The 14,642-nt window shown below is 37.4% G+C and overlaps 1 protein-coding gene and 1 non-coding gene across 4 annotated transcripts; one reads left to right on the top strand and one right to left on the bottom strand.

Moving 5' to 3' along the window:
• Positions 1 to 1,552: 1,552 nt before the first annotated feature.
• On the bottom strand, positions 1,553 to 1,636 carry TRNAL-CAG. Its single transcript has one exon. It is a non-coding gene; the product is annotated as a tRNA-Leu (tRNA).
• Positions 1,637 to 1,715: 79 nt separating this feature from the next.
• LOC583591 (arylsulfatase A) lies at positions 1,716 to 14,642 on the top strand. 3 transcript variants are annotated; one of them, XM_783495.5, is made up of 6 exons: positions 1,716 to 2,061; positions 3,570 to 3,787; positions 6,099 to 6,507; positions 8,530 to 8,782; positions 12,017 to 12,164; positions 12,795 to 14,642. In XM_783495.5, exons 1-6 carry the CDS (start codon positions 1,799 to 1,801, stop codon positions 13,112 to 13,114), a joined length of 1,611 nt encoding a protein of 536 aa, XP_788588.3. In that variant the 5' UTR covers positions 1,716 to 1,798; the 3' UTR covers positions 13,115 to 14,642. The 3 variants fall into 3 exon arrangements, with proteins under 3 accessions (XP_788588.3, XP_011663831.2, XP_030827841.1); XM_011665529.2 differs by having other exon boundaries at positions 1,975 to 2,081; XM_030971981.1 differs by having other exon boundaries at positions 1,987 to 2,086.

Raw genomic sequence — 14,642 nt, 5'->3', positions numbered from 1 at the left:
TAGAGATCAGGTGGAGTAGGAAATATTGCCAATTCATATGGAATTCGATATGTATTCAATTTTTTAATTGTGGTAATGGATGACACAAAAAAGCTGACCTTACCCCCCCCCCCCCCCCCCCCCCAACGAAACAAAATATCGATCGGCCAAATTTTCAAATTTTGGGACACAAAAGAAAAATGAAAAAATGTGCTCTTATATGTGCAGAAGGGGTGTGCATGGAAGAAGAGGCCAGATTTCCATACTACTACTACATGTGGTGGTGGTTGTTTAACTGCTAAGAAAGCATATATGATTATAAGTAAGCAACCAGACGGGCGACGGCTTTAGGTCCTCTCCGAATGACCTGGTAATGAGGATAGGGGCATTTATAAGAAGTAGAAAGGGGCATTTATGAAAAGGAGATAGGTAACTAATTAAAAAAGGAAATGGGGCACGTATCATTGTTAGAAGGGAAATTTCCAGAGGTGGAAAGGGGTACTTATCGCACCTGAAAAGGGGCACTTAAAATGTGCATTAGTGGAAAGTAAAGGGGCACCGATCAGATTTTAATAGGGGCAGTTATCAGAGGAGTTATCTGAATTGAAAAGGAGCAACTTCTCGTAACTGAAAAAGAGGCATTTATAAGCAGGGGAAGGGGCTCTTTTTTAATGGGGGCACTTATCATTTGGAAAATGGGCACTTATTAGAAAGGAAAAATGGCACATGTGAAAAAGTAAGGTGCGCTTATCCGATGTAAAAGGGGGGTAGTTATCAAAACAGGAAGGGGCGCTTCTCACAAAGAAAATTGGGCACTTGTAAAAGTAAAAGGAGCATCTTTCATATTTGAATAGGGCAATTATCAGAGGTTAAAGGGACATTTATCAAAAGTAAAAAAGGGCAATACTCGTACCTAAAACACATAACGCCACGTCACCGGGACGACAGCACCACGATTACAGAATATTATTCACACACACGTACACACACTTAACAAATTACAGTATGTTACAGATAAATAAATCAATCAATTTAATCTTACTAATGCTAAAGATGACTTATTTCATATTAATTGATAGTAGTATGACGTCTATTTATTTATTTATTTTGACATGTTTATAGAAAACAGATTTTCATAATATGGATTTGAACAAATTGGCATTTATAACATAACTCCGAAAGTGTGTAGAGCATTTTGGATGGAGGGCATATACGGGCATCTTTTAAAAGACTATTAGCTGGTATATAGGCGGGGCGTGGACTAAAATCACGATGGCTAGATTTCTAAAGAGAGGTATATAATTATTTTTAATGTCAATATTATTACTTTTTAGAAATTATCATCATTTTTTTCATGAATGTCCCTAATTGGCATTCTCTTTACCTACGTGAATTAAATGCGTACAGACAGAAATTCCTTGAACTTGTCCCCCACGTTTGTTATTATTTAGATATGCTGTAAATTCAATTTTATTATAAAAACAAAGTTGGAGCAATATGATTTTATGTGCAAAATGGTAAAGATTACAAAATCTAAAATATATAAAACGCACACGAAAAAAATAAAAACTTTTGTCAGAAGTGGGATTCGAACCCACGCCTACAAATGTAGACTGCGACCTGAACGCAGCGCCTTAGACCGCTCGGCCATCCTGACTTGATGGCTAATGTATGCTCTATAATATATAAATTCCTCATACCGCGTACCGCCTACGTACATATTGCAGCTAGCTATGTAGCTAGCTAGCTACATGTGCAATCTCAGAATGGTGTCCAGAATCGCTTAGTCCTTAGAGTTAGAAGCACTAGCTAGCTACTCATGATCATGCAGTGTTTTCAATGGAGTATTTTGATGCTTGTACTATCTAGCTTCTTGTTTGTGTCGTTGATAATAAACTGCTTTACAACGGGGCGAGCAAAACGTCCTAATATCATAATATTTTATGCCGATGATTTGGGCTATGGCGATCTGGAGCCGTACGGACACCCCACTTCTTCCACGCCAAACCTTGGGCGGCTAGCAGCAGGTGGAATAGTGCTAACACAATTTTACTCCTCCTCACCAGTGTGCAGCCCTTCAAGGTAGTCTGAGCAAGAAGTTGGTAAAGTTGGTATTCTGAACTAGTTTGGTACGCTTTTAATTGTGCTTATTAGTAATAAAATGGTGCTTAATCCTCATTTGCATATGCGCACGAGAGATAGACAAGATAATTGGTATTCTGAAAATTGTTGAATCTTTTAATCTATCTAGTCTATCTCATCTTGATGTTGATCTTGCATGGTATTTACAACAATATTTACAACAGCTTGACAGGTAGGGGTTGTATCTTTCGTGGTGATATAATGGCGGGAATATTTCTTGCCCAGAACCAACTTCGTGCCTTAGAAGGATATGACGATTTTAATGCTCTCATCTTAACCAATAATAAATATAGTGAAAGCGTGATTTGTCTTCATCATGATCCACATGCCACAGCGCATATGATAGACTCGCGTAATAAGTGCTCAAATAACTAATTACGCCCAAGATTAGTATGCGCTAGGCGCATCTTCAGATATGGCATAAAGTATTCCTATTGGTTGACCTACTTATCATGCTTAGACCTATATAAAACAGATTTTGATTGGTAGGTTCCATACAAATGGGCGTGCCAACAGTGGTCAAAGATAATAATAATAATAATAATAATGAACGTTATTTGTATAGCGCATATGACTCACATAAAGAAAGTCGCTATGCGCTTAGAAAAGAAGGAAAAGGGCGGAATAGAAATGAACATTTATACCTGATACACGAAAATAATTGATTGAAAACAAAAATAATGATACACAATTCCTACATAGCTTACATGTAATACATTGTAAATTCAGGTAATACAAAGTTAAACATGAAAAAACATGAAAATTAAATGAAAAATAAATTAAATATTAAATATGTACATGATACTATAACCAAAGAAATCACTAAACAGCTGGAACAAAATTAACAATTTACAAAAAGATGGGTCTTCAAAAGAGTTTTAAATGATTCTGTTGTGCTTGCCTGTTTGACAGTATCAGGCAAGCTGTTCCACAATTCGGCCGAAGAATTTCAAGATAAGATAGAGGCGGTCCTTCAAGAGATAACACAGGGATAAAATGATGTTCAGAATACCAACCTACAACAATATTAGCGCTGTGCTATCTCTGGAAGACACAACAAAAGAAAACACAAAACTTACAACAATGTTCAGAATACCACCCTGAGAGGTATTCTGTAAACTCTGATAACATTGAACTAGGGTCTACCGTCTAGGTCTATAGGCCTAGATAAAGTCAGATGTAAATAGCCTAGCCCTAGTACAATGTACATGTATAGATCTAGATCTAGAAATCTATGTAGACTTGTGAGTTGTGTGTACGTGTACCGGTAGTAATATTGTGGTCAAGAAAATTACAATTTTAACCAATAATTGAAATTGAAATTCAGTGATTTACTGTTCTATAACTTTTAGACTAGACTAGATCTAGGCCTAGAATAATTTTTTTTATAAAGTCTAGAGATTCTGAGCTTTCAAATACCTGTACATATTTTTCTCTACCTCCTGCAGAGCTGCATTGCTGACTGGCCGATACCAGATGCGATCTGGAGTTTACCCGCGTGTCTTCAATGTTGAAATGTCTGGAGGTCTTCCTCTCAATGAGACTCTTATATCCAAAATGTTGAAGCCAGAAGGCTACAGATCAGCAGCGGTGGGGAAGTGGCATCTAGGACTAGGCAACAATTCAGTTTATCTACCCCACAACCATGGATTTGATGAGTTCTTAGGTATTGTATAATTGTACTTTGATGATAAAGGCTATAGATAAGGCAGTCTTAAAATTAGCAGATTTGTAAGTAGTAAAATGATCTGATCGTGGCAGTAGAATTTAAGTACAGAAATGAATGTTGAGTCGGCAATTCTGATCCGTAACCATTAAAAGTTCAACCAAAGGCACTCATATTAGACCCGTAACCCAAATTTTACCCCAGGGGGGGGGGGGATCCTTATTTAGGACCTTATTTAGGGATGGGTGTCCCTCCTTTCAGAGTAGGCTGGAAACGTTAGCATTTTTCTATCTCAAAATCAACATTTAGTTGCATTCCTGGTGGTCTCATGATCACGATCTTGCAGTTATGTACAACATGTATTTGGTACGCGGTACTATGCTTAGTATGATATGTGTGCAAGGCATAGAATACTGCATTGGTGTATGTGCCTCCAAATCACATGCTGCATGCCATAGAACAGATACTGAACAGTAATGTACCAAGTACTGTACCATACCATACCACTGCAGTGCATTATGCATTTAAAGCTGTTTTCATCTTCTCATCAGAAGTAGATAACAGGCACGGACCAGAGTTACGTACATGTATTGGGTATTCCTATTTTACTTCGGTCGGTTGACTTGGTCCAACTACAATGTCAAAGCAGGCACAAAGCCAGAGTTTTTCAAGATTGCGCCCCAGCATTGTATACATTCTTTTTCCCGTCAACATACTCTAGTTATGGGCCTGCATATTGTTTTTTAAATTCTAGTACTGTAATCTAAATCCATTACAATTATTTTGACTATTTATCAGGTTTATATCTATTTAACTATACTAAATATTTGAAAATATTTTTTCGATCTCAGTATAGCTTTTTTTTCTTCAAGTGTTCAAGCATCATATCCAAGTCAGAAGAAAGACTACCAGGTTTGTCAGAGAGCAATAGTGATGTGTGTGGTACTTTATTGAGGAATGATGGACATATATGAGTTACATTTATTGGCTATAACAAGGAGGTCCTATTACTTCCTGGCCTGGCTTACCTTACCTTAATCGTATGTGTGTTGCCAACCTAGTCTGGCTTGCTTGTTAATCAAGACACGTTAACATCTCCTCCCTTCTTAAGACTGAAACAGTGAAATTCTATCTGAAATCTTTGATGTTTCCATTTCCATCAAAATATAGCATTTCTGGTCTTTATAACAGTTCCAACTAGTCAGTAAGTTTTCCTTTAACACTTTCATGGCTATCACCATGTTTGTGGCTGCATCGAGGTCGACAACAAATCAAAGTCTAAACAAAGGCTTCTAGGGGAATTTGTAGCTCTTTAATTGGAGTAATTATTTAGTTCCAATTCATTCCGTACCAGTACATTCCATATTTCATGTACTTGTTTAAACAATTAACTAAACAATTATAAATTCCAAAATCTGTACTTAGTGCTTCAGCACTCTCATAATATATCTTCAAATTAATCAACAACATCTTTACTGTTATCATTAACCTTAATATAAAGTCAAATGTACATATATCATAACAGCATGGGCTTGCATGTCTTACATTAAATACTAACATCAACATCTCTCAGTAAGAAGTTCAAAACATACACATGAATTTCCACTTTATGTTTCAACAATTCATAGAAATACATTAAATATACAACAAAACTAACCTCTTTGCCTGACATAATGACAACCTTATGACTGATATCTCCTTGATGTATCTGACTTTGGTTTGTAGTTGTGAATCAATATTCCTTTGGTCACCGTCATACCATCTCAAATTTCTAACATGTCAGAATTTATTTGAAAAAATTTCTTTTACAAGTTTGCACATTTGTAGTCTTTAAGCACCAAGCACATTTCTACTTTATTGAAATGTTGGATATCTTAACATAATCTTCACATAACAACTTACATGTATATGAGCGAGCTGTTATGCTTATAATAACTTGAAATCTCAACAAAAAAAATACAATTCAGTCTTTATAACTGCAAAAGATTTTTTGTTTTTATTGAATAAACCATATTTCAAATTAAATCATATCAAATATTGATTGTAATTTCTAAATATTACAATATAAATATTGGCACTCAGTGGAGCAAGCATTTCAAACTGTCAAAGTTTATTTTGTATCTAACATTTCTTCTTGAAATTCTACAGTGGGTGTATCACGGTAAACAATGGACAGGACATTATGATTACAAACTTTTCTCCCAGTTATTTACATTTTTATACATGTTTGTTACATTTCTGATACCATAGATTTTAAGTTTACTAAGTTTTATTCTTGTTCTTCCTTGTTTTTGATGTTGAATCATATTAGGCTTGCCAGCATCTCCCTCCCAGTGCCGTTGCAGTGTCTGCTTCTATCCTAATGTAACCTGTCATCGTGCTCCTTGTAGTCCTGAATATAGCCCTTGTGCGCTCTTTAACGGTACCACAATCATCGAACAACCAGCTGATCTCCTGACGTTAGATGACAAATACGCGATGCAGAGCAGACGTTTCATCAGAACCAATGTTGAAACTGGGACACCCTTTTTCCTGTACTATGCCTCGCATCATACGCATCACCCTCAGTATGCTGGGAAGGAAACATCGGGTACATCGATAAGAGGACGATTTGGAGACTCACTGGCGGCCTTGGACTGGGAGGTGGGACAGATATATGAAGAGCTGAAGGAAAACGGAATTCTTGAGGATACATTCTTCTTCTTTTCATCAGACAATGGGTAGGTGGTAGAGATGTTGGTCAAAGAGAACATGACTGGTTTGTATTTCTCGCTATCTCCATTACCTCCAAATGCTGGAATGTGCACCTGTACACATATTTTGATATTTTGCATGCTCAATATACGTATCCGAACACCTAATTCTAGATTCGTCGGCTGCTACTGACTTCCTTGGATTTTTTGAGAAGAAATACTCAGGGAATCCCACTGCATGTCCATCAATTTTGTATTTGTCATTGTTTTTTTTTGGTCAAAACTCTGCGAGTTGAGTCAAGATTGAAGCAACTTTTCTCAGGTCACACGCTGTGTTGGATTCGTTGGGAATTTTATCCAAGTCATATCTCATTGAGGGATATCTCCAAAGATTTTTTTTTGTTTTTCTTGCGACCAGCACACAGCAGATGCACAGTATCGCACTATGATATTCCAACTGACAATTCAATTTGTAAAAAATAGAAAATTACTTATGGTATAGTATCAAAAAAGCTGAAGACTAAGTGAAAAGTACCACCAGTGGCTTAATGGGCAAAAACTGGGGGAGGGGGGGGGGGGGGGGGGGGGGGAGGGACTGTGTAGAGAGGCGGCGGAGCGACTTCCAAATAGAGGCATGCACCAGGAATGTAAAGAAAATGGGCATTTGTCGAAGGAAAAGAGGCAGCCATCAGATTTTGATAGGGGCATTTATAAGAAGTGAAAAGGGGCATTTATGTAAAAGTTATAGGTTCCTTATTGGAAAGGAAAAGGGGGCATATATCATTGTTAAAAGGGTAATTATCAGAGGTGAAAAGGGGCACTTAGCGCATCTAAAAAAGGGCACTGACCATAGTTGAAAAGAGGCACTTACATGTACAAGAATGAAAAAGTGGCTCTCATTAAAAAGAAAAAGAGGCCCATGTTAAAATAAACGGGGCACTTATCAATGATGAAAAGGGGTGATTTTTAGAAGGGGAAGGGGCACTTATAAGAAGGAAAAAGAGAAATTCATTAGGAAGGAAAAGGGGGACATGCAAAATAAAAGGGGCATTTGTAAGAGATGAAAAGAGCACTTATCAGGAGGGGAAGGGGCACTTGTCAAAGTTTAACGATTATCTCTCAGAATTGAATAGGGTCATTTACAAGAGATGAAAATGGGCACTTATGAGAATGAAAAACCCCTAATTTCATATATGAAAAGGGGCATTTCTGAGAAGGGAAAGGGGCTCTTTTGAAATGCGGGCACTTATCATAAGGAAAAAGGGCACATTTGAAAATACAAGGTGTGGTTATCCAAGTTAAAAAGGGGTAGTTATTAAAAGGGAAAGGGGCACTCTTTCAGATAAAAAGGGGAACTGGTCAAAGCAAAAAGTGAACCTCTTATATTTGAATAGGGCAATTATCAGAGGTGAAGGGGGCGCTTCTCGTACCTGAAAAAGGTAACTTACTAGAGATTAAAAAGGACACTTATGGGAATGAAAAATGGACACTTATTGCAAAGGAAAATGGGAACTTGTCAAAAGAAAAGGGTACGTGTCAAAATAAATAGGGCACTTATCAGAGGTGGAAAAGGGAAGGGGCACTTTTAAAGATTAATAGAGGCACTTGTTGCAGGAAAAGGGCACCTTTTCTATGCAAAAAGGGGCACTTTCAAGGTGCTTCAAAAAGTGGGAAGGCACTGTGCCTGCCCCCCCCCCCCCACCCCCGCCTCTGTATGTGTATAAATATTAAAAGAATTGATTTGGGCAAATGTGTTTTTAAAAGAACCAACATAATTTTGTCGAGACAGCTTCCTGCATATTAAGAAATGATTCTGTAAACATATAGATGGCAGAAAATAAATATTATGGAAAGTATCAAGAGAACAATTTATGAATTGCACCTTGTACTATCACAAACTTAAAATACAACATGATTGGATAGGAAAGAAAAAGGGGAACACAGAAAAAAAAAGCAGGATCGAAGAAGGGAACCTGATACATACACTCAGTGAGAGCCTCATTATCTCATTTTTGTACTTTCTATCCCGTGTACTATGAACCTCCACAGACCAAGTCTTTCCCTTGAGAACTTTGGAGGAAATGCAGGACTGATGAAGTGTGGAAAGGCAACAACGTACGAGGGCGGTATCAGGGTGCCTGCCATCGTACACTGGCCAGGACAAATCACCCCAGGCAGGTCAATGGAACTCTCAAGTACCCTGGACGTACTGCCAACTATTGCTTCCATAACCAATGCTAAGCTACCCAACGTTACACTTGATGGCTACGACATGTCACCATTCCTTTTTCAAGGCATGCCTGTAAGTAAACCAAATGATTTACTCTGTCGTACTGTACATTGAGGTATGATTTTCTTCAGCTATGTTATAGATTAGAAGCTACATCTTACATGTAAGTAACAGAGGCTGTAGCATACCCAATTTCAGGGGAAATATTTTCTGGCAACATTTTGTTTAATTTGAATTCATATCTACATTCTTTTTCTGTAATTCTGTAAGGGAAGGTTAGAAGCTGCGGTTTCAAGCCGACCAGGCTCCCTTCACGGTTTTGGGGCTGTGAAGGGATCTCCCTGTTTATTTTTGTACTTTTGGAAGAGCCCCCGTGGACAAAAAATTAATTTGAGCCCTGGTTAGATTTCATGTAAGAAAGGCCTCAAAATGGACTGATCACATGTAATGATTGCATGCTTCTCAAATGTAAGGGTTATATCCGCACTATTAAATCGGGAGTCGGTTGAAAATCCTCTCGCTACATTTTGCCCTCATATCTTCTTCTTCTCTGAAATGTTTCCAAACAGTAAGATTGATGACGATCTATTTGCAGAACCTGGGGGGTGTTTCATAAAGCTGTTCGTAAAGTTACACATGACTTTACAAACGACTTGTATATGAAAAGTCAAATGGGATGCTCAATCATTATTGATTATTATTTATTAAGTTGAGCTGTGCAGATGTAGATAAAGATTCTTATTATAACAAACATTTTGAATGCAAAGTATATTTTTTGCCATAATTTAATTGAGGTTATTGCAAATATCAGAAAAAACTTTGGGCACAAGGGAACTCTAGATCCTCTACATCGATGCCAAACCAGACTATCAGCTCACCATTCGCCAATCTCAATAGCAATTTGCTCACCATCTTGAAGAAAAACTCAAATATGCCAACAGCAAACAGTGCTGGAATCTATGTCCCTCTTTTGAAAACCGATGATGGTCAAGTTTTAAATGCAGCAAAAAGGGAGAAGGCCAAGCTTCTGAACAACACGTTTTCCATCAATGCTTACTGCAAGGTTCCACCTGCAATACAACCAAGAATCTAGAAGGTTTATATCTTCTATAAAGTTTTGGCCCAAGATTGTTATCAAGAAACTTTGTAAGCTTGATACATCCAAGGCAAGTGGTGCAGATGATATCTCAGCCAAAGCTTTGGAGAACTGCAACACAGTCCCTGCAGTGGAAAAAAAAGCTCTTGTAAAAGCTGTGCCCATTAAGGGTAAATGAGCAAGACCCCTTCAAAAACAGGCCCATGTCTCTTCTACCAAACATTGTGGGGGTTATGGAAAGTATCATCGGTGACACTACATCCGGAAACACCTTGACAAACATCACCTTGTCAGTGACACTCAGTAAAGATTCCGAGAGAAGAGTTTGGCTGTAGACATGCTTTCCTACATTACTCGACAAGAAGTGAGGGTTACTGCTCTGGATATCAATAAATTGTTTGAATGTGTGCGCACTGCAAACTGCTAACCAAACTCACTTCATTCAGCATCTGTGGTAATACACGCAGCTGGATATCATCATTTTAGCTTACTGTCAGCAGGCTGTAGTACAGTACTAGATGGATTTATCTCCAAACCCAAAGCCCTAACTACTGGGGTGCCACAAGGATGCGTCCTAGGGCCCTTGCTATTTCTTATGTTTAAAGATGATCTTGCTTCTCATCATGACAACCTTTTTGCTGATTACTCTATACTCTATGCCTTCATCAAAATCCCTGAATGCCCAACAATTTGCACAGAAAGTCTGCATGTAATCAAGAAGTAGGCGTTTGATTTGTGCATTACTCTCAACACCAGCAAGACGGAGTCCCTACATCACCAGTCTTGCCAGGAAGAGAGCAAAGGGGCTCTACATCCTAAGCCAGTCAAGAGACCTTCTTCCATTCAAGGCCATAGTCACCATCTACAAATCCTACATAAGACCCCTCATGGAGTATGCATCTCTCATTTGTGGTGGAGTGGGCAGCACTGCTCCAGATCTCCTTGACAGACTGCACCAGAGCCTTATGCATTCTGCGAATCGGCAACTCAATACACACTAGGTGTTGGGATCGACCCGCTGGAGCACAGAAGGAAAGTAGCAGCTGTTTACTGGCACTTTTCTTCTCAAGCCTTCCCTGGAGCTGGGTAGTATCCTTACCCCAGTGTTATCCATTACAAGTCCTTCTGTGACTGCACATACGTACCCCAGGTCTCCAACGGAGCTTCATCAATCTGCTTACATACCAAGGGCATTCTGATTCTGGAAATCCCTCCAAGCTTATATCTTTCCCCCTACACCAAACATAGACAGATCAAAAAGATATGTCAATAAGTATTTAATTTCTAAATTGTATTCTTCTAATTCTATAATTTTGTCCATTTAATTCACATTTTCTTCTTTAATTACACTGAAATGAAATGTAACTTTGATATTATTTAAACATATTTGTGGCTTACACCCAGTAAATAAGATCGTTTGATCGATCTGTATTGAAAAACAAGTCAGAAAAAATCTTGGAACCAGCGGGACTTGAACCTGCATCTACTGCTTGAAATTTCTCCCAGGAAGCATTACATTTATAACTTTGAAATTTCTCCTAGGAAGCATTACATATTTAACTTTGATATTGTCCACAGGCTACTTTTCATCAGCTTTGATGGCAACAGCAGGTCCTGCAACATATTGTTAAATAAAATATATATATACATCTATATATTTGGGCACCCCTCACATTTCTTGATCTGCTAGTCACTGCATCAAAATGGAGAATGTTCAAATGCCACCATCCTTTTTTCTCAAATTTTTCACCTGTTCAACTGTAAAGTGTGAAGTTTGCATCGGAACAATGTTAGTGTGCTGGATATTTCATGAAATACTCTGTATGAATGCAAATAATGCTACATGTTCAGAAGTTAGATGACTGCACCTATTTAACCCATCGACTACCAACTCTGTTGTTTCCATAGGCTTTAATGCAGGAGCCACCTAGTTCCAGTAGTGTATAGGTTGATAATGTGTTATGTTAAATATCCAGTTAGACATGATGTAGCCTTTGTTTGATTAAATACATAATCTTAATTTGAGGGACAACTTTCTTTATAATGTATATATGCTTGATAAAATGGGCAGTTGTTACATACAGACTTCATCATTGAAAATGTCATTAGCTCCTATATCTTCTGCCTGAAAGTTTTTGTATTTGCTTCATCAATTTTTTGTTTATCTCTATCTTTAGCATCTCATAAGTTGTCACATGTGTCTCTTACAGAGTCTCAGAGAATCCTTCTTCTATTATCCTTCAAAAGTTGATACCGAACACAAGTCATATGCGGTACGATATAAGCAGTACAAGGCCGTTTTCTACACTGAAGGCAGTGCTCTCTCCAACAATAAGAACAAAGATGTTGATTGTCGAGGTAATGTATTCTTTGTTCAAAACCTTTAAAAGAAATAGTAAAAGGATCACTGATAAACAAAGAGATCAATTATAACTCATGTATTAGGCTTTCACACCTTTTTTTCATTAGATCATAATTTTTTCTTACCACATGTTATTAGTTTCATTTCTCTCTGTTTATTATGGTGGTGAAAGAATCATGTTTGGGGTGTATTATCTGGCTCTATATCCATGAATATTGTGTTAATTTAGTTATATTATAGGATCACAACCATACTTGGGCCAACTGCATTGAGGTATAGAAAGAAGGTGTTAGGTGTTAGGATTCTGACGTCCAAAGGTCATTTTGCTGAAAATAACCTACAATCCTAACTTGCATGTATGTCTGCTCGACAGATTTTAAGATGCTTATACATATGAGCAGCTGCTAAGACTTTGTATTCAATGATAGCTCTTACATCTAATGCAATAACTTAAGGGCTAAAGGGGACATTCAACGAAGCATGCCCCAGTATTAAAAGTGGACTAACAAAACAGAGACGTCAAATATCTGAGCTTTTGCCGATGCATATTGTAATTTAGCTATTGTAGTAATCTTTTGTGTACTGCATTTAAGTTTGAATTTTTAAACACTGTCTCATTTTTATAGGTACATCGCTGCGTACGTATCATGACCCTCCTATGCTGTTTGACCTTGAGCAAGACCCTTCAGAGCAGTACAATATCTCTATCAACCATTCTCCTGAAAGAGATATCATCCTAAAGCTCACAAAGATGAGGGCCGACTTTGATGCCAAAATGGTATTTGCACCATCTGAAATGAATAAGCCAAGGGACAAGAATCTGATGCCGTGTTGCAATCGAGGATGTAGCCCCTACCCGTCCTGTTGTCACTGTATCAGCAGCGCTCCGCGAGCTAACAATGATCCGTTGGCGCTCTACAAAAAACCTATGGAAAAAATTATCTAATACGCGATAGTAGATGGAAATTGTCTTATGTCTACCATTGAGATAAAGAAGTTACCTAGCTATGAGGCTGAAGAAAAAAAAGGATTCCATTTAAATGTTAAAGGTATGTTTCAATGCCTGGGCAGCAAGAATGTCTTAAGCAATTGTAATCATGTAGATCTTTAAAGACGATCCAAACTTTGATCTTCATTGTGCAAACAATTGATATATGAAATGAAATAAATTTGAATCGATCAATCAATATTAAATTGGATGGCCTTCCATCTAAATTTTAAAGATATGTTTCAGTGCATGGGCAGCAAAAATGTCTATAGAACACATCGCCATCTTTGTCACTATAGTACTAGTAATTATGTCATATTAGATGGCCTTTCATCTAAATGTTAAAGATATGTTTTAATTAGTGCATGGGCAGCAAAAATGTCTTAAGAACACATCGCCATCTTTGTCACTTTTGTACTAGTAATTATGTCATATTAGATGGCCTTTCATCTAAATGTTAAAGATATGTTTTAATTAGTGCATGGGCAGCAAAAATGTCTTAAGAACACATCGCCATCTTTGTCACTATAGTACTAGTAATTATGTTATATTGGATGGCCTTTCATCTAAATCTTAAAGATATGCTTTAGTGCATGGGCAGCAAAAATGTCTTAAGAACACATCGCCATCTTTGTCACTATAGTACTAGTAATTATGTTATATTCATCTAAATGTTAAAGATATGTTTTAGTGCATGGGCAGCAAAAATGTCTAAAGAAAACATTGCCATCTTTGTCACTATAGTACTTGTAATTATGTTTTATTGGATGAGCTTTCATCTAAATGTTAACGATATGTTTTAATTAGTGCATGGGCAGCAAAAATGTCTTAACTCTTTGCCCGCTTCGTTCGGCTTCGGAACGCATTTAATTCTATTGTACGCACACACACACAATAGTAACGCGTGCTTCGCATTGTATACACATCACACTTCATTGCACCGCTTTCGCAGACATTGTTTACATTGACATTTTCCGAGAAAAATTGAGTTTTTGAAACTACTTTTGCAAATATTCTGATGAGCTAGGATGGCCCCTATTAGGAGGAGACGGGACTTCTTCACTGCTGACCAGGTACGAGAACTTGTGATGGACCCTGTTCCAACATTTTGACAAGCAATGCATACAGTGAAAATGTTAGGTTTTTGTTATTCTTTGAATACATAACTGTCATGACTGTGTCAAGTTTAATTTACATAATGGTCCATTATCTAAGCTATGATAAATAATGATAATGCAGTTATTTTGTTATGTGTTCTGATTTGTATACATTCATGATGTAATTTTTTGGTATGCTTTCACCAGGAAGCTGAACTAAATGTTGGGGTTGTGTGGAATAACAATGTACAATTTGATCTGCAATAGATGAATGCCTTATTTTCGGGTTGTGTGGAATAACAATATAGTTACAATTTGATATGCAATATATGAATGCCTTATTTTCGGGTTGTGTGGAATAACAATATAGTTACAATTTGATTTGCAAA

Source organism: Strongylocentrotus purpuratus, unplaced genomic scaffold, assembly GCF_000002235.5.
Source record: "Strongylocentrotus purpuratus isolate Spur 01 unplaced genomic scaffold, Spur_5.0 spur5_scaffold_6, whole genome shotgun sequence".
Lineage (NCBI taxonomy): Eukaryota > Metazoa > Echinodermata > Echinoidea > Camarodonta > Strongylocentrotidae > Strongylocentrotus > Strongylocentrotus purpuratus.
This window is presented reverse-complemented; position numbering and strand designations above follow the sequence as displayed.